The 20,913-nt window shown below is 40.0% G+C and overlaps 1 protein-coding gene across 1 annotated transcript in view; it reads right to left on the bottom strand.

Moving 5' to 3' along the window:
- ptpn23a (protein tyrosine phosphatase, non-receptor type 23, a) overlaps positions 1-20,913 on the bottom strand; it is a 94,871-nt gene that overhangs the window by 27,172 nt on the left and 46,786 nt on the right. Inside the window, exons 12-19 of the mRNA XM_043687916.1 lie at positions 20,068-20,147; positions 19,566-19,680; positions 18,421-18,486; positions 10,389-10,534; positions 9,707-10,003; positions 8,965-9,119; positions 8,345-8,496; positions 4,473-4,652 (exon numbers count right to left, since the gene is read on the bottom strand). Coding sequence (XP_043543851.1) covers positions 4,473-4,652; positions 8,345-8,496; positions 8,965-9,119; positions 9,707-10,003; positions 10,389-10,534; positions 18,421-18,486; positions 19,566-19,680; positions 20,068-20,147 — 1,191 coding nt within the window. The remainder of the gene's footprint in view (positions 1-4,472; positions 4,653-8,344; positions 8,497-8,964; positions 9,120-9,706; positions 10,004-10,388; positions 10,535-18,420; positions 18,487-19,565; positions 19,681-20,067; positions 20,148-20,913) is intronic.

Genomic DNA, 20,913 nt, shown 5'->3' with positions numbered 1-20,913 from the left:
CTCGATTGGAGGCTTGTGACTAGCAGTGCGCCACAAGAATCCGTGCTAAGTCCACTGCTTTTTATCATTCGCAGAAATGGTTAGTACTTTTGCACATAACACCAAAATTGGTGGTGTAACGGACATGATTACCTCAGAATACAATGGGATCAGATAGGCTGATGGATGGCAGATGGAATTTAATTTAGATAAACGTGGGGGCGTTGCATTTTGGTCAGGCAAATTAAGGCAGGGCTTATACATTTAATGGTAGGGTCCTGGAGTATTGCCGTATGCTTGGGATGCAGGTTCAGAGTTCCTTGCAAGTGGAGTCGCAGGTAGACTGGATAGTGAAGGTGGCATTTGGTACACACGCCTTTATTGCCCAGTGCATTGAGTAGGATTTTATGTTGCAGCTGTACAGGACATTAGTTAGGCCACTTTTGGAATACTGCAATCAATTCTGATCTCCCTGCTCTAGGAAAGATGTTGTGAAACCTAAAGGGGTTCAGAAAAGATTTACAAGGATGTTGCCAGGGTTGGAAGATTTGAGCTACAAGTTTGAGGCTGAATAGTCCAGGGCTATTTCCCTGGAACACTGGAGGCTGAGGGGTGAAGTTAGAGGTTTATAAAATCATGAGGGTGAATAGTTAAGGTCTTTTTCTTAGCGTAGGTGTGTCCACAACTATAGGCTATAGATTTAAGTTGAGGGGAAAGATTTAAAAAGGACTAAGGAGCAACGTTTTCACACCGATGGTGTGTGAATGCAATCAGCTTCCAGGGAAATTAGCAAAGGCTGGTTCAATTACGTTTAAAAGGCAACTAGATGGGTACATGAATAGAAAAGGTTTAGAGGAATATAGACTAAACATGAATGGGACTAGACTAACTTAGAATATCTGTTTGGCACAGATGGGTTAGAGCTCTGACTCTAAGATCAATGTGCACTTTACAGGACGAGAGACATAGTCACGATAGTTATAGTCACGATAGTTTGCACACTACGGTTAAATAACTGTAAATAGTTTTATGGTATATAGAATCTGTTTTATAGAATTTTTCCACATCCAAGTACCTCGGTGACACTCTCTCTCGAGCTCACACAACGAAGAATATAAAAAGAAAATCAAAAACACTGACGGATCAGGTTTGAGAAGAAGAAATTAATCAAAAACTATTTCATATACTAAACAGCATATAGAACAATACAGCGCAGAACAGGCTCTTCGGCCCTCGATGTTGCGCCGACCTGTGAAATATTCTCAGCTCGTCCCCCTACACTAGCCCAAAATCATCCATGTGCTTATCTAAGGATTGTTTAAATCTCCCGAATGTGGCTGAGTTGACTACATTAGCAAGTAGAGCATTCCACGCCCTTACCACTCTCTACATAAAGAACTTTCCTCTGACATCTGTCTTAAATCTATCACCCCTCAATTTGTAGTTATGCCCTCTCGTACAAGCTGACATCATCCTAGGAAATAGGATTTCACTGTCTACCCTATCTAATCCTCTGATCATCTTGTATGTCTCTATCAAATCCCCTCTTAGCCTTCTTTCTAATGAGAACAGACCCAAGTCTCTCAGCCTTTCCTCATAAGACCTTCCCTCCAGACCAGGCAACATCCTGGTAAATCTCCTCTGCACCTTTTCCAATGCTTCCATATCCTTCCAGTAATGGGGCGATCAGAACTGTACACAATATTCCAAGTGTGGCCGCACCAGTATTTTGTATCATTGCAGCATGATATTGTGGTTCCGGAACTCAATCCCTCTTCCAATGAAACCTAACACACCATATGATTTCTTAACAGCACTATCCACCTGGGTGGCAACTTTCAGGGATCTATGCACATGGATGCCAAGATCCCTCTGCACATCAACACTATCAAGAATCTTCCCATTGACCCAGTACTCTGCCTTCCTGTTATTCTTCCCAAAGTGCATCACCTCACATTTAGCTGCATTGAACTCCATTTGCCACCTCTCAGCATAACTCTGCAGTTTATCCAAGTCTCCCTGCAACCTGTAACATTCTTCCAAACTGTCCACTACTCCACCGACTTTAGTGTTGTCTGCAAATTTACTAATCCATCCACTTATGCCTGTGTCTATGTCATTTTTATAAATGACAACAGCAGTGGTCCCAAAACAGATCCTTGTGGCACACCACTAGTAACCGGACTCCAGGCTAAATATTTTCCATCAACCACCATTCACTGCCTTCTTTCAGAAAGCCAGTTTCTAATCCAAACTGCTAAATCACCCTCAATTCCATGCCTCTGCATTTTCTCCAACAACCTACCATGTGGAACCTTATCAAAGGCTTTACTGAACTCCATGTATACCATGTCAACTGCCCTACCCTCATCTACATGCTTGGTCACCTTCTCAAAAAACTCAATGAGGTTTGTGAGACAAGACCTGCCCTTGACGAAACCATGTTGACTATCTAAAATCAAATTGTTGCTTGCTAGATGATTATAAATCTTATTTCTTATAATCCTTTCCAAAATCTCTCCTACAACAGAAGTAAGGCTCACTGGTCTATAATTACCTGGGTCACCTCGGCTGCCCTTCTTGAACAATGACAACATTTGCAATCCTCCAGTCCTCAAGTACTAAACCTGTAGACAATGATGACTCAAATATCAAAGCCAACAGCTCTGCTATCTCCTCCCTAGCTTCCTAGAGAATCTTCGGATAAATCCCATCCGGTCCTGGGGACTGGTCTACTTTCACTCCTTCTAGAATTGATAACACCTGTGCGTAACTAACCTCGATCTTTTCTAGTCTAATATCTCATACCTCATTCTTCTCCTCCACAATATTCTCCTTTTCCTGAGTGAACACCGATGAGAAATGTTCATTTAGCACCTCTCCGATCTCTACAGGGTCCACATTCAACTTCCCACTTCTGTCTTTGACTGGCCCTATTCCTACCCTAATCACCCTTTTATTCCTCACATACCTACAGAAAGCTTTAGAGCTCTCCTTTATTCTATTTGCTAAAGACTGCTCGTGTCCTCTCTTTGCTCTTCTTAACTCCCTCTTTAAATCCTTCCTAGCTGATCTGTAACTCTCCACTGCCTCATCTGTACCATCTTGCCTCATCAACATATGAGCATCCTCCTTCTTAAGAGATGCAATTTCTGTAGTAAACCACGGTTCCCTTACCTTATCCCTTCCTCCCTGCCTGACAGGGACATACCTATCAAGGACATGCAATATCTATTCCTTAAACCAGCTCCACATTTCGAATGTCTGCATCCCCTGCATTTTGCTACCCCATTCTATGCATCCTACTGCTTGCCTAATCATATTATAATTGCTCTTGCCCCATCGATAACTCTTGACCTGTGGGATGTTCCATCGCTAAACTAAACGTAACTGAACTATGGTCACTCTCTCCAAAGTGCTCACCTACAACTAAATCAAACACCTGGCCTGGTTCATTACCAAGCACCAGATCCAGTGTGGCCTCTCCTCTTGTCAGCCCTTTGACATACTGTTTCCGGAAACCCTCCTGCACACATTGAACAAAAACTGATCCATCCGACATACTAGAGCTATAACATTTCCAGTCAATGTTGGGGAAGTTAAAGTCCCTCATAATGAACACCCTGTTCCTTTCACTCCTACTCAGAATAATTTTGCTAATCCTCTCCTCCACCTCCATGGAACTCTGCGGAGGCCTATAAAAAACTCCAAGCAGTGTGGCCCCTCCTCTCCTGTTTCTAACCTCAGCCCACACTACCTCAATAGACAAGTCCTCATCAAAACTTCTCTCAGCCACCGTTATACTATCTTTGACTAACAAGGCCACGCCCCCCCCCCCCTCTTTTACCACCTTGCCTGTTTTAACTAAAGATCTAAACCCTGGAACCTGCAACATCCATTTCTCACCCTGCTCTATCCATATCTCTGAAATGGCCACAACATCAAAGTCCCAGGTACCTATCCATACTGCAAGCTCACCTACCTTATTCTGGATACTTATGACATTGAAGTAGACACGCTTCAAATCAGTTTGCTGTCTGCCAGCACATTCCTGTGACCCTGAAATCTTGTCCCTGCCCTTCCTACTCTCATCCTCCTGTGCACTGCAACTACATCTCCAGTTCCCATCCCCCTGCTGAGCTAGTTTAAACCCACCCGAATAGCACCAGCAAATTTCCCACCCAGGATATTTGTACCCCTCTGGTTCAAGTGAAGACCGTCCTGTTTGTACAAGTCCCACCTTCCCCAGAATGAGCCCCAATTATCCAAAAACCTGAAACCCTCCCTCCTGCACCATCCTTGCAGCCACGTGTTTAGCTGATATCTCTCCCTATTCCTTGCCTCGCTATCACGTAAAGACAGATCTGAAGCATTGCTTACCGTGATGTTATCAAAAGAGCAAAAGCACATGGAAGGCATGATGTAATGCTGTTCATGTAATTACAGACTTTACTTTTCAATTCAGTTTCTCAATTGCAGAAAAACAAGCTTACTGCTCGAGTATGAATTGCCTTTGGTCTTCCTGAGATTTGCAGATGTCTTTCATTTTATCCAGTAGCTTTGTTACTTTGTTTTCTAGATCTGCATAGAACTCTTTTCCTTCTTGGGACTTCTTCATCAGGTCTTCATAAGCTTCATATGATGCTACTAGCATCTGGATAGTAACATTCCACCTGAGAAACCGGAAATATCAGCTTTAAACTTGTGCTGTTAATTTTAACAAAGCAATACAGTAATATCAACAAATGTCTTTTCTGCATTACTTACACAAATCATAAGTACAATAATTAAAAAATTAGTGTCATGTCAGGATAGAAGAAATATTTCCTTTTCCTTAATGCTACAGAATCTTAAGTGGCATTAGCCAACGTTTAGAGATGAGCAGTCTAATGAAACTGAAGATAATAACAAGAAAAAGTCATTTACATGAAATGTTAATTCTGTTTCCTTCACAGATGCTGCCTGACTTGCTGAAATTTATCCAGTACTTCTTTGTTCTGGTTTCTGATTCCTAGTATCCACAACGTACTGCTTTTGTGTTCAAGATGAATACAGAAAAAAACCTGGAAACTCTCAGCTGGTCAGGCTTTATCCATGAAGAAACAAAGATAACATTTCAGGTTGACAACTTTAATCAGTTCCACCTGACCTACTGAATATTTCTAACATGTTTTTATTTCTGATGACTACAGATTTTTTTCCTTTATACAAGGGTGACAGCACACCTTCAGGCTCAGTGCTAACATTTTTGTCCAAGTATACAATTAGGTGGTGTATTTGCATGGGGAAACTGCAGCATAGTGGTAATGTTATTAGATGTATAAACACCTGACGTATTAATGAAAACTTAAAACTCAAATACCAGTTTTGTAGCTGGAGAACTTAAATTCAGTTAGTTTAAATCAAAACTGGAATAAAAAGTTGGTTTCAGTGATGATGACCACAAAACTATTGAATTGTCATCTAGCTCGATATTCTTTATGAAAGGAAATTTGCTGAGTTTACTAGTCTGACTTACACGTGACTGCGGACACAGCAGTTTGGTTGACTCAACTGCCCGAGAATGGCTGAGGAAGTCACAGCACATTCAAGAAAGTGGCTCACTACCGAGTAAGGGAAATTAAGAACAGCCAATAAATGCTGACTTTAACTACAATGTTCACATTCTTTAAATCAATAAAACAAAACCTGCAAACTACTGCTGTTCAGTGAATACAATGGTTATTTAACTAGTATCAGACTTAATTCTTTAAGATTAGTCTTGACCTTCAAAGGAATGGGTGACTGATTACTCAAATGTTAATTCTGACTTTAATCAAACACAGATACATGACAACATCCTCCATTCAAATCAAATTGAATAAAACTATTCAAAAAGCAATACTTTAACAAAAGTTCTTAAGCCTAACAGTCTCTGCAGTATCAAAAATAGCCTAGTTGGACCCACTCAAATGGACATTATTTATGTAAACAATAAGCAACTCTTCATTTCATTGAAACAGTAAACACAGGTGTTTTTCATTGCCTGCTCTCCCACTCATCATTGGTTTGGATGAATCTACATTGAATACCACCTTCATGTAGTATTTTGCTCCTCCTCTTCTTTTTACCATCCACTAAGAGGAGGGGAAATGTCTCAAGACAGTGGTGACCCTGTGGAATTCACTGCCAAAGAAAGTGGTTGAAGTCAAAACATTGTGTTTTCAAGGAGGAAATAAATTTGGCTCTTGTAGCTAAAGGGATCAAGAGATATGGTGAGGGGAAGGCAAGATTGAATTTTTGAACTTCATGATCATAATGAATAGTGGAGTAGGCTTGAGTGGAATAGCTTACTCCTATTTTCTATATTTCCATATATCTACAGTCATCTAACTCTTTTCTGTAGCTCAGTGTGTCATGGCTCTATTCCCATTTGTCTTATTATAGTAAGTGCACCTCCTCCAACAGTTTGCCAGTCCTCCTCTAGGTGGTAATCATTATGTTGTCTCAAATTCAATAACTTTTGCTTTTTCTCATCTAAACACTGTCATTACAAATCTGGGTCAAACAATCTGAATCATTCAAATCTCTCCAATAAGTGGCCCTGAAGAGTTCTAGTTATGTGGGCTAACATAACAAGGATTTAGGTTCTTATTGACAGAGATTATGGAAGATTAATAACTATGTTCATTAATATGACAGACTTAAAACTTTAGAACTCCACAAACGACCGACCATCTAAGTCACTCTGTTTGCTAACTATACAGAGTAAGATGCATCACATGCCAAGAAGTCCTCTAGCTGCATTAAAAATTCAGTGCCTGGGATCTGTGCAATTATAATACATGTTTGGCCTGCTTATCTTATTCCAAAACTCGACTCCCCCGAGGGGAGTCTTGCTAACAACGCAGAAGTGCAATACCAAATACCTCTTATGAATTAAATCAGGATGTCAATTAGTCTTACTGATCATGGAGTTCATAAATTGTTTTAATTCACAGTTGATTAAATTCTAAAGTCTTCAATTGTGTTGTGTTAAAGCCAATTCATGTTGAATAAACTCACATTACAGAAAAACCAACTGCATTCTTACTTAAGGTTCCTGACTTTCCACAGATGCTGGCTGAATGGAGTTTCTCCAGCACTTCGGTATTTCAGATTTCCTGTATCTGTTGTATTTTGCACTAATTACATTCTTTTAATAATAATGTCTGTCTACAAATCACCCTTATTCTCACCTCCATTAGCTACACTCCTGTTGCACATTTGACTTTAAAATCCTATTTATTGTCAGATTTCTCTAATGACAATTTGTAAATTCCTACAATTCAGTATCCAACCATTGCTCTTCCAACCTTCCTCCTGATGCTAATTCATCAGTAGAAAAAGTCTTCAGCAAGCATACCCATAAAGTCTTGAACTTCTTTCCAAACTCTATTTCACTCATCTTCAAACATCTCCTCAATCTTGATCTAATGAATGCTACCCTATAAGAATCCTCAATTACCACTTAATGCTCTGAATGTCTGTAAAGCACTTATTTTAAGCTACAAAGGTTTTAACAGATACAATTTATTAGCTTTCATAGTAGTGAAAAATAAACTATTTATCTACACAAATATCTGCAAAGTGATTCATTAAATTGTATTTACTGAAACTATTGCTTTACTGATAACTATTAGGTAGTAGTTTTCAATCTCTTTGGTACCTCTTAATGAGCAGTTTAATTTTCTCTTTCCGTTATGCACACTAATAAGCTCTCCAACCGTCAGCCGTAATTTACTTTATCTGGAAACTAAACTCAAGCTAATCCAGTGCAGTGCAACAGTCCTTTTAGATACCAATCTCTATGAGCCCCCAAAGGTGCAGTTCAGTTAGAATTTAATAGGATTGCAAAATAGGTTTTATTTTGAACAACATATTCCTAGACTTTTATAGACACTTTATACACAATTGAAACAGTTTTTTTTAAATCAAGCTAATTACATTTGGGGAGCATTGAGACACTTTCTTCATGAATTTTCTCATTTCTCATGAAGGAACATTTGTTGAACTGTAGCTGCAAAGCTTCCGAATGTTTTATCTAAATGGCTAGTTCTATTGGAGGACAAAGTAACTGCTGTAGGACTATTCAATTGTGGTGAAGTTCACGGGTATATTTGATCCTCTTCTCACCCACCATCCACTTAAAAGGGTTACCAAATGATCAGGGACTGCAATTTAGTACATTAGATCAAAAGCACATTATAACAAAGCTTATAATCGTTGTGCAAATCAGGGATTAAACACAGGACTTTCCTGGTTCGTATAAACCACCAAATGGTGCATTGTGCAAACACCGTGTTTCAATAAACACCAGACAGCCTTCTTTTGATCATATACTCACTTATGTTCTGCTTCAGCAAGAATTTTCCTAACTGCAGCGTACTTGACATTAGCATCTGTCAAAGCCTTCAAGATGTTTTCTTGGGCAGCAAGATTTTGATCAATGTAAACTTTCAGTTGATCATATTTCTTCAGTTGTTCTTCGAAAAGTTTCTGCAATTACACAGTGATACTTAAGAAAACTACATATTCAACTGGATACATCACAATTTTATTTTTGCTTTTCCACGTAACTAAATGTAAATTGTCTTCCTAAATGCAAACCAACTACTCGACAGTAAAGTCTTCACGCAACTGAGGAAGGGCTGAGTGCAAAGGCCAAGAGCATGAGGAAAAATTGTAAAAACACAATTATAATGATAACAAACACATGGGCTAAATATATAATAATTTATGTTGTAACATGTAGCCCAAACAGCCATAGCACTATACACCATTTCAGTCTATTTGTTTGATCTGACTTTTGGATCTGACACAAGCAATTTAGACAAAGGTTGCAGCTTAAGCTACAGGATTCAGTTAGCATCAGATACACTTGTGAAGATAATTTATGATATTATTTTTGACTTGTTCTAACAGCCTTAGTCATTACACATCAAGCTGGTGCAATTGCTGACTTACCTTCATTTCTGAATGGTCAGTTGTAACGAGTGTTGTAGTAATGTCATCCTTCTGAATGGTATCTCTCAGCTGCTGTATGAGTGAGGAACGCTGGTCTCTCATTTCCTCAACCTTCAGTAAAATTCGCTTCATGTTCTGGAGAATGCCCTTTTCCTCTGTTAAGATGCGGGGCCAAAAGCACAGTGCATTACTGAACACAAAGAGGGGATGCCAAGAACCATACAAGGTCAACAGTCTCAACTAACAGGTTAGAAAACTTAAACCAAGGAGTGAAATGTTACACGACAGGCCAAAGGTGCCCATAAAAAGGGAAGAATGGAAACTCTTACTCAGAAGCAGCTTTCCTGTTGAATGTGGAGTACCAATATATATAGATATAAAGGATAAATAAAGTGTCTATGCAAAAGAAATTTTCCACAGATACATTGCATATTATTCTTTTGTGAATGGGTTGGTAATAAAGGGTCAAACAAATAGGAAGGTATGTTTAAAAAAAATCAGAAGTAAATAAAGCAGAGAATATCCAAGTTAAAAAAGAACAGTTGGACACGTGTGGCACAGAGGACTCTTCAGCTGGGTAGTCAACCTGCACCCTAGTGAAAATGAGTACATAATAAACGACACTGTGAAGTACAAGTTGAAGAGCACGTGCAACAATAAGTGAGTAGTACAATTACTGAAAGAGAACACATTATCACATCTAAACTATATACCCATATATATAGAAAATATACTTCAATACCGTCAGAGACAGTGGGAGTTGGCAAAGCAGCACGAAGGTCTTCTAGGGGTCCACTTAAAAGCCGTAAGTTACTGATGTGTAAATTCATTGCCTTGTGCAGCTCAGTATTGGTGAAGCTGGCTTTCTCATGCACTTCCATATACTTGGACCACTCCTTGCTGAGTTCAGGTATTCCACTTGCTGTATCCCTTTTTCCAGTGGCCTCTTGTAATTTCTGCTCTGCTAGTTCATCCTGGTCCATAAGATCCTTAAACTCTCTCAGTGATACCTCAACATCAGTATATACTCCAGACAGAACTGCGGAAAAATTTTAACAGTACAGTAATTTTTTCCATCAATTTGTAGAGTTTGGTTGCAATGCACAACACAGATCAGGTAAGGTCCCAGGTGCAATCAATCAATTTGTGTTAAGTTGGCCATTCCCAACTAGAACAAAGTTGTTGAATAAAAATTGTTAATGTGCTATACATGTGGCTAAGGTGACATGATTTTCATCGCAAGTATTTTTATTTTGTAAATTCATGCATCATACAAAGAAAATAGATCAGAGTATTCTGTCAAAAAGAATTAAAAATGACTCATGTTGAACCTTGAAAACATAGAAATGTCAACAGACAGCCAAAGAAGATAGCACACAAATTACTGAACTGGATGGATGGTTCATATTTGCAGAGAAACATACCTTGCATTGATTGAACCAAATTTTTCACAGTATCAGGGCGAACACTTAGTGCTGCACACTTTTCCATGAGGACTGGTGGGATACGACTATACATATCTAAATTGTCTACTGACTCTGGGTCAATTCTCAAAGAATCCATGAACTGCCTGTTACAAAATGAAACAAGACAAAGTAGATTTAGAATTCTCTGTTAACCTTCAAACAGTTTTTTCAAATCACAATAGTAAGATGTGCATGTTCAAAATATGTTTTGAAGTTTCTGTCAAGTATACTGAAATACAAAGAGATGTTCTCTTTATACAACGACTCAGTCACAGAGATGTACAGCACGGAAACAGACCCTTCAGTCCAACTCATCCATGCTGACCAGATATCCTAATCTGATCTAGTCCCATTTGCCAGCACTTGGCCCATATGCTTATAAACCCTTCCTATTCATATGCACATCCAATGCCTTTTAAATCCTGTAATGGTACCAGCTTCCTCTGACAGCTCATCCCAGACACACACCACCCTCTCTGAAAAAGTTACCTCTTAGGACCTTACGCGCATCAGTCAGGGGAAATATTAAGTAGTAAGGGAATGGGTCTGGGTGGGTTACTCTTCGGAAGTTCGATGTTGACTTCGTTCCAAATGGCCTATACCCACACTGTAGGGATTCTATGATGATTCTGTGAGCACAAAACTGCAAGGCATAACATCATTATTGTCTGAGCCATTGTCACAAAAGATCTACAGCACAGAAAACGGCTCTTCAGCCCATCATGTCCATGCTAGTCAAAGACCACTTCCTAACTATTCTAATCTCACTTTTCAGCACTTGGCATCACAAGTGCACGCTCAAAACAATTTAAAGCTTCTTAAAGGTTTCTGCCTCAACACCCTTAGAGAGCATTCCAGATTCTCACCACTCTCTGGGTCAAAACGTTTCTTCCTCACATCTCCTCTAACCCATTCCCTTAAATCTATGTCCCAGTCAATGCTCTCCATCAAAGGAGAAAGTTTCATCCTATCTCCCCTATCAATACTCAATTTCACACATCTCAAATCAAATCAAAAAATGAAGTGTTACCCTGCGGAAGCTAAAAGACAGGAAAACTTGCATGCCAAATAGCATAAGCAGTAAAATATATAGAGATTTATACATGATTACATAACTAAAGGATCAGATCTAAGCTGTACAGTCCTGCCAAATCCAGTTATGTACAATTAAACAATTCATGGGAAAAGGAGGTTCCACAAATATCCCCATCCTTATCAACAGGGGGGAATCCCAGTACATCCATGTACAAAGTGCTAAAACAGTCATAACCCATTTGGATCACCTCTACAGGTCCCTAGCATCATAGATAGTAATCTTCAGCCATTCATTTCACATGGTATCAAGAAATGGCTGAAAGTACTTGATACTGCAAAGACGCTGGCCCTTGACAATATTCAGACAATAGAACAGAAGATGTGCTCCAAAACATGCCACACCCCTAGCCAAGCTATTCCAGTATACCTACAACACCAGCATTTAACAAGTAATTTGAAAAATTGTTCTTGTGCAAATCAGGAAAATCCAACCCAGCCACTTACCACCCCAGCTGAAGTAAAGTAATAGAAGACATCAATATTGTTATCAAACATCATATACATATGATTAACCTGTTCATTGACCCTCAGTTTGGGATGCTCCTTGGTCACTCAGCTCCTGATAAAATAGATGAACTTCAGAGGTTAGGTGATAATGTATAGTCTTGACATCAAGGCTGCATTTGACAAGTATGATATCAAGGAGCCCTAGAATAACTAGAGTTAATGGGAAGATGGTGCATACCCTTTGCTATTTGGGGAGCATAGCTAGTAATATAAAAGACATTTGCGAGAGTTTTTTTTTTTAAAAGATATGTACAAGGTAAGAGAGAGAGACACAAATGGACATTAGGCCATTGACAAATGAGCCTGGAGAAGTAGTAATGGCAAACAAAGAAATAGTGGAGGAACAGAATAGATACTTTGATTCAGTTTTCACAGTGAAAGAAACCAGCAGCAATCAGAAATTCAAGACAGTCTGAGGGCAGAGTTGAATGTAGTGGCCACCACTAAGGAGAAGGTGCTGGGGAAGCTGGAAGGTCTGAACGTAGATAAGTTACCCAAACCAGATGGACTACACCCCAGAGTTCTAAAGAAGAGACGAGATTGTAGAGGCATTGGCAGGATCTTTCAGGAATCACTGGAGCCAGGAAGGGTCCCAGAGATTAATATAACATGACTGTTTAGGAAGAGACGCAGGCAGGCAAAGGACAAGAAATTGTGGGCTGGTAATACTGTCATCGTTAAAATTTTAGAGTCCATTATTAAGGATGATTATCCCCAGGATTTAGACCAAGGTCAACAGACTCCAGCTTCAGAATATGGGAGGGTAAAGGAATCTCCTATCTGGGAGATTTAATTGAGGGAGAGGTCTTGATGTCTTTCAGCCAATTAGGTCAGAAATACGGAATCCCTAATAGGGACCTTTTCCGATATTTCCAGGTTAGAGATTACATACAGAAGATGACTACGCTCTTAGCCCAGCCCTACAAGTTGGATATAGAACAAAGAGTGTTTCAATAGGGCGGCGCGCTCTCAGTTAGTACCATATATCACCTGCAGAGAGGGAATGTCTTGGGAAATATGGAGAGACTCCATGAGATTTGGAATCAGGAGTTAAGGGAAGAGATCTCATCGGAAGCATGGGAGGATATATGTGGGAATGTAAAGAAAATTTCAATATGCAATAAGGCACAAGCGATACAATTCAAGATCCTCCACAGGGCCCATATGGCGCCAGAGAGGTTAGCAATGTTTAAGAAAGGATCTTACCCGAAATGTCCCAAATGTAAAAACAGTACTGGCACCCTTACACATTGCTATTGGTCCTGTTACAAGATTCGCGGATACTGGGGGGCTATAGGTGAATGAGCTAGACAGGATCCTGGGAATGCAAGTTAGAGAGGATCCAGTATCCCTTCTTTTGGGACTACTGAATCTATCCTCTCTGGGTGAGCATGGGTAGAGGTTATTTAACATTTTTACACACTGTGCGAGGAAGAACATCATAATGAATTGGCTATCAGAAAAGCCTCCAGGTCTTGCAGGGTGGCACAGACACGTGACGGAGCACGTCTCTCAAGATTACATGACAAGTACAGCGTGCCACATAACCGGGCAATTTTATAAGACATGGCGGTCCTTCCGAAATTACAGACATGGATCTGTCCGCGGTACTGATTAGGGTCTTTATACAACAAGGAGGGCCATATATGGTGGTCTGGGGACCGGGTTGAGGGGGGGTTGTTAATTCAGATTTAATAACTGTTGCTCCCATGGACAGGAGCTTTGATGGAGGTGCGACAAGTGGAGTAATGTCATATAGTCCAATGTAGTCTAATTTAATCTTAGTAGATTGTTATTTAATGTTATTTTATTTAATTTGAGTGCGCGAATTTGGTTTAAGTAAATGAGACGACTATATCTTGAAGAATTGCAGGCAGTTTATTGTCAACATTACTGTGACATATTACAATGATATTTTTATTTCAATTTTTCTGTACTTCTGTACTTTTAGAACTTTTGGTATTTTTAATAAAAGTGAAAGCTTTTTCCAATAAATATATACAAAAAAAGGATAAGATTATGGAGAACAGAGGAACCTCGATTATCCGAACAAGATGGACGGGCACTACTTTGTCCAGATAATTGATTATTTGGTTAATCAATGCAATGCCTCTCCCCTGGGGCTCAGAGTTTCCTGTTAAGTCTGCTCCTCGTTCAGGAGACTGCAGCGCATGAGCCCTGCCTCCCAACACCATCCCCCACCCCCCCCCCTTCCCCCTGCCCTGTAGGAGTCATGTTGAGACAACAACTATTCACTTTATACATTAATGAACTGGACGAAGAAATTGAGGGTATTGCTATTAGGTTTGCAATTGACACAGATAGGTGCTGGGCAGGCAGTGCTAAGGAAACAGGGAGGATGCAGAAGGACTTTGACAGGCTAGAGGAGCGGGCAAAGAAATGGCAGATGGAAAGAAAACTGAGGTACAAAGGGACCTGAGAGTCCTAGTTGAGGATTCTCTTAAGGTTATCATGCAGGTTCTGTTGGCAATTAAATAGACAAAGCATTCATTTCGAGAGGACAAGAAGCAGGGACATACTGCGGAGGTTGCATAAGGCTCTGGTCAGACCACATTTGGAATACTGTGAGCATTTTGAGCCCAATACCTGAGGAAAGATGTGTTGGCTTTGGAGGGGGCCCAGAGGAGATTCACAACAATGATACAGAGGATGATGGGTTTATCATATGAAGAGCAGCTGACAACTCTGAATCTGTACACAATGGAGTTTAGAAAGATGAGGGGGATTCCTGATTTAAACTTCCAGAATACTGAAAACCCTGGAATAGAATGGCCACAGAGAAGGTGTTTGCACTAGCAGACAAGACTAGGACCAGAGGACACAGCTTCAGAATGAAGGGACTACACCGTTTAGAACTGAAATGAGAAGGAATGTCTTCAGCCAGAGATTGGTTAACCTCATTGCCGCAGAGGGTGTGAAGGCCAGGTTATTGGGTGCATTTAAAACAAAGATAGAGGGGTTCTTGATTTGGAAGGGGATCAAGAGTTTATGGGGAGAAGGCAGGAGAATAGGGTTGAGAACATCAGCCATCGGTAATGATTGAATAGCAGAGTGGACATGAAGGGCTGAATTGTTTAATTCTGCTCCTACACCTTATGGTCTTATAACTGACATAAAGGAAGAGAGCAACATCTTGTTGGAGGCCAGCCACCTCAGCTCTAGAACTTCACTGTAGCAGATCCTCAAGGTATTATCCTAGCCTCTCCATTAGTGACTGTATCTCCATCATATTGAGGATTGGGGAATGCTTACTGATGATTGTAAAATATTCAGCACCTTTCACAATTCCTCAGAAACTGGAACAATTCAGTCCAAATTCAGCAAAACTTCAACCACATCCAGGCTTGAGCTGATAAATGGCAAGTATTATTTGCATTACACAAGTGCCAAGCAATGACCATCTTCAACAAGAGACTCACATCTTAATCATCCATTGATATTCAATGGCATTACCATTGCTGAAACCCCCACTATTGATATCATAGGAGTTACTATTGATCAGAAATGGCAGTTATTTTTTTATTATTCATTCACAGAACGAAGGTGTCTCTGGCTAGGCCAGTATGTCACCCATCCTTAATTGCCGAGATGGCAGTTAAGAGTCAACCACATGGTTGTGGGTCTGGAGTCACATGTAGGCCAGACCAGGAAAGGATGGCAGTTTTCTTCCCTAAAGAACATCTGTGAACCAGATGGATTTTTCCAACAACTGACAATGGATTCATGGTCATCATTAGACTCTTAATTCCAGATTATATTTTAATTGAATTCAAATTCCACCGCATGCCACGGTGGGATTCAAATCCGTGTCCCCCAGAATATTATCTCGGTTTCTGGATTAACAGTCCAGAGATACTAGTCATATAAGCTCCAAACACAAATTGCTGGAAAAGCTCAGCAAGTCAGGCAGCACCTGAGGGGAGAAATCAAAGTTAACATTTGGGTCGAGTGACCCTTCCTCAAAATGGAGGTCTGTGTTCTGAGGAACTGTCACTCCACCTGAAATGTTAACTCCACAGATGCTGCCAGACCTAAGCTTTTCCACCAGTTTCTGTTTTTGTTCTTGATTTACAGCATCCATAGCTATTTTGATTTTTATTTAGCAACATGAGCACTTTGTCTACAAAAGTAAATCAGAGACGGCAAATAACTCACTTTCTTGAAAGCTTGTCCACCATCTTCAAAGCCTAAGTCAAGAACGTGATGGAGGACTCTCCACATGCCTGGATGAATGTAGCTCCAACATCATTCAAAAAGTTTGACATCATCCAAGCCAAAACAGCCCAGATGACTAGCACCACATCCACATTCAATCCCTCCACTACCTACTAAAAGGTGGCAGTAGTGTGTACCATCTACAACATGCTGGGCAGAAATTCACCAAGAGTCCTTAGACAACATCTTTTAAACCCATAACAACTTTCATCTGGATGGACATGAATAGCAGGTAATTGGAACATGAACACCTATGTACATCACCACTAGCTATCCTGAAGTGAAAATACACCAATTGCTCCTTTTCTATGGCTACGTCAAAATCTGGGAACTCCCTTCCTAACAGCACAATATGTCTACCTACCAAACTATAGCAATTAAAAAAGTTAAAAATCACACAACACCAGGTTATAACCCAAAAGGTGTATTTGGAAGCACTAGCTTTCGGAGCGCTGCTCCTTCATCACCACCTGAAAAAGGAGCAGCGCTCCAAAAGCTAGCACTTCCAAATAAACCAGCTGGACTGTAACCTGGTGTTGCGAGATTTTTAACTTTGTACACCCCAATCCAACACCGGCACCCCCAAATCATCACAATTCAAGGCGGCAGTGCACCATCATCTTTAGGGTGTAGCTTTGCTCGCTGAGCTGTAGGTTTGATATCCAGACGTTTCATTACCTGACTAGGTAACATCATCAGTGGCGACCTCTAAGTGAAACGAAGCTGTTGTATCCTGCTTTCTATTTATATGTTTGTCCTGGATGGGGTTCCTGGGGTTTGTGGTGATGTCATTTCCTGCTCGTTTTCTGAGGGTTGATAGATGGTATCTAGATCTGTGTTTGTTTATTGCGTTGTGGTTGGAGTGCCAGGCCTCTGGGAATTCTCAGGCATGTCTTTGCTTAGCCTGTCCCAGGATAGATGTGTTGTCCCAGTCGAATTGTGGGTTTATTTCATCCGTGTCTAGGGCTACAAGGGAGAGAGGGTCGTGTCTTTTTGTGGCTAGCTGGTGTTCGTGTATCCTGGTGGCTAACTTTCTTCCTGTTTGTCCTACGAAGTGTTTGTGGCAGTCCTTGAATGGAATTTTGTAGATGTCGTTGGTTTTGTCCATGGGTTGTATTGGGTCCTCTAAGTTTGTTAGTTTTTGTTTGAGTGTGTTGGTGGGTTTGTGTGCTACTAGGATTCCGAGGGGTCTTAGTAGTCTGGCTGTCATTTCTGAAACTTCCTTGATGTATGGTAAGGTGGTTAGGGTTCTGGCTGTGTTTGGTTTGCTTGTCGTGGTTTGTTCTTGAGGAATCCGCGGATCATATTTTTTTGAGTATCCGTTCTTCTCAAATATGTTGTATAGGTGGTTCTCCTCTGTTTTTCGAAGTTCGTCTGTGCTGCAAGGTGTGGTGGCTCGTTGGAATAGTGTTCTGATACAGCTTCATTTGTGTGTTGGAATGGTTGCTGGTGTAGTTAAGTATTTGGTCAGTGTTTGTCGGTTTTCTGTATACGCAGGTTTGGAGTTCTCCGTTGTCCTTTCTTTCGACTGTGACGTCCAGGAATGCGAGTTTGTTGTCAGTTTCTTCCTCCTTGGTGAACTTTATGCCTGTGAGGGTGTTGTTGATGATTTTAAGTGTCTCTTCTGACAACAAACTCGCACGCCATAAACAAACACATAGATCTAGATACCATCTATCAACCCCTCAGAAAACGATCAAGAAACGACATCACCACAAACCCCAGGAACCCCATCCAGGAGAAAGATATAAATAGAAAGCAGGAGACAACAGCTTCGCTTTACTTGGAGGTCACCACTGATGATGTTACCTAGCCAGGTAATGAAACGTCTGGATATCAAACCTACAGCTCAGCGAGCAAAGCTACACCCTAAAACTCAACCTGAGCTACAAACCTTCTCAAACCTTGCAAAAACCATCATCTTCTCAAGAGTAATTAGGAATAGGTAATAAAATGTTGGCTTGGCCGTGAAGCCAAGATCCTAAATAAATTTTAAAAAGAAACCGGTGTGAGAAAAAGTTCCAGCTTTTTATAAGCTGCTCAGCATTTTAAAGTAAATGCTGTGTTTGAGTAATATTACAATTTCTGAAAACTCTTTACATAATGTAATTAGGTTTTGAACTATACCAGCTCTGTGCAGGCAAATACGTACTCTAACACTTCATTTTTGCTGTCTATTTTAGCCATCACCTCTCGCAACAACTTTGCCTTTTCTTCACTAGAAAAACAGAATGAGAAAAGGGTGAGACATAGCACAGATACAGCTTGAAGCATGTTTCACAATATTAAGCCTTTACAACATTTTATTTTTGTAAACCTATAAGGTTGAACAAAAAATCTGTAGCTACTGTAGTTATTTTGCAATCTGTGTGTTCATAATATTATTTAAATTAGTAATTTAAAGGAAACAACATACAAGCAGTTTTGGACACTAATAACAGAAGAGAGCAATGAAAACCCCGAATTTAAAAAGGTAAACAGTATGCACTGCAGGCTAATTCATACCTTGGAAAAAGACAAAGAAAGTTTAACATCTCAATGAGACCTTACCCAGACAGACTGAAATTCTGACTAGTTCTTTTCATGTTTTAAGATATCGAATGGTTGATCAAAGATTATTTGGCAAACAATTCATTACAGCTTTGATCATGCATTGCCCTTTCATGAAATGTGGTGTCAAGCGCTCTTTATTCCCCAAATTGAATTTTGGATATAATCATTCATCTAAAATTCATATCAATTCCCTGGTAATGTATTCAACAATTTTCATTGTATAAAATGATGGCCCAGCTTCCCATCTGCCAGTTTCTATCTTCTACCTCCTGATACTCGATCCCTCAAGTCAGCTTTTCAGGTTTGTCTATGTCACTGTCATCTCAAACTCATGCACTATCCTGGCTTTACCCTAACTGAAATCTCCAACATCATTGTGGGAGCACTTCTACCATACCAGTTTGAAAACTTCAAGGTGGCTACTACATTCTCGCAGGCAGCTAGGGACAGATAATATATCATACCTATCTTGAGGGTGAACAAAATAAGTACTGAAAATATGGCTCATGAAGTTCTCAAAAGCCTTTTCGCTTCTAAACAGAACAAGGTTAAGTTCCTAAAGCATCCATGACTTACTTACATATTTATAGAGAAATTGGTGGAGCTAACAAATTAGCCTTTTCGTTTAAAACAAAAAAAAGGAACTCAGAACAGTGCAATGTCTTTCAGAAGGACACATTTTGAAGTTCCTGTGCTTAATCTTTGGCAATGTAGCAATTCAGAAGCTGCAAGCCCCAGCCTTACCTGTACAGAGACGAGGCCTCGTGAGCTTCCATCGGCACCAATTTTGCAAAAATGTCAGGACCAGTCACATTTGGATCAGTTGGGTTGACAGGAAGGGCTTTTACCAAAGATGCTCCTATCAAAAATAAGTTGCCACAAAAGGTAAGATACCTGCACTACCTTCCAGAAATAAAATTGTGTTCAATGAACTTGAATATGCACAAAAAAAGCTCTAAATTTTACTGTTACTTTTAAAAATTAAGTAGCTCAGTTCAATGATCAAAGTTCAGGGCTGAATGACGTTAAGTTGTAATGAGCAGAGAAAATGACATTAGGATATTGAGAGACACAGAAAAGATTGAAGAATCAAGAATTGCAGAGTTTTGAATTTTGGAAACAAAGAATGAGAATATGATCCAGTGTTCATTGTAAGCAATATCCTCCACACACACGATCAAAAAAATGAAAATATTTCAGTTAAATTTAAATGCTGGTCAACGGAAAATATCCTTAGAGAACTTGCCTTTTACAGATGAGAGTGAATCCAGTGGTGGTACAGCCTCATGATAGATAAAATCATTGTCCTTCTTAGCAGCATTATACCTAAATGTAACAAAGAAGGTATAGACTGTTGAAAAAAAAAACTCAAGGTAAAGATATTTTTATGTGTTCTCCCATCTTCCCTCTTACCCAAATGCCAAAATTTGTGAAAGCTCCTCATAATACAATAACCAGAAATATTTCCAATTTAGAACTGAAATGAACTATTGCCATTAGGAAATCTTTTACTGACACCATAAGTAAAACTCAAACATCACATATTACTGGTTCTCAAGAGCGGTACAGTCTGTGCTGCTTCAAATAAATGGTGACATCTTGAAAGATGTCCATATTATGGATGCCTTAAAATGCATAGAAGTGGGTAGATCTGCAGGGCCTGATCAGGTGTACCCTATAACTCTGCGGGAAGTTAGGTAAGTGATTGCTGGGTCCCTTGCTGAGAAATTTATATCATCAATAGTCACAGGTGAGGTGCCGGAATACTGGAGGCTGACTGACATGGTGCCACTATTTAAGAAAGGTGGTAAGGAAAAACCAGGGAACTATAGACCAGTGAGCCTGACATCAGTGGTGGGCAAGTTATTGGAGGGAATCCGGAGGGACAGGATTTACATGCATTTGGAAATGGAAGGACTGATTAGGGCTAGTCAACATGGCTTTGTGCATGAGAAGTTATTTCTCACAAACTTGATTGAGCTTTTTGAAGTAGTAACAGAGAGGGTTGGTGAGGGCAGAGCGGTGGAAATGATCTATATGGACTTCAGTAAGGTGGTTGACAAGAATCTTCACGGGAGACTGATTAGCAAGG

The sequence above is a fragment of the Chiloscyllium plagiosum genome, chromosome 4 (assembly GCF_004010195.1).
Source record: "Chiloscyllium plagiosum isolate BGI_BamShark_2017 chromosome 4, ASM401019v2, whole genome shotgun sequence".
NCBI lineage: Eukaryota > Metazoa > Chordata > Chondrichthyes > Orectolobiformes > Hemiscylliidae > Chiloscyllium > Chiloscyllium plagiosum.
This window is presented reverse-complemented; position numbering and strand designations above follow the sequence as displayed.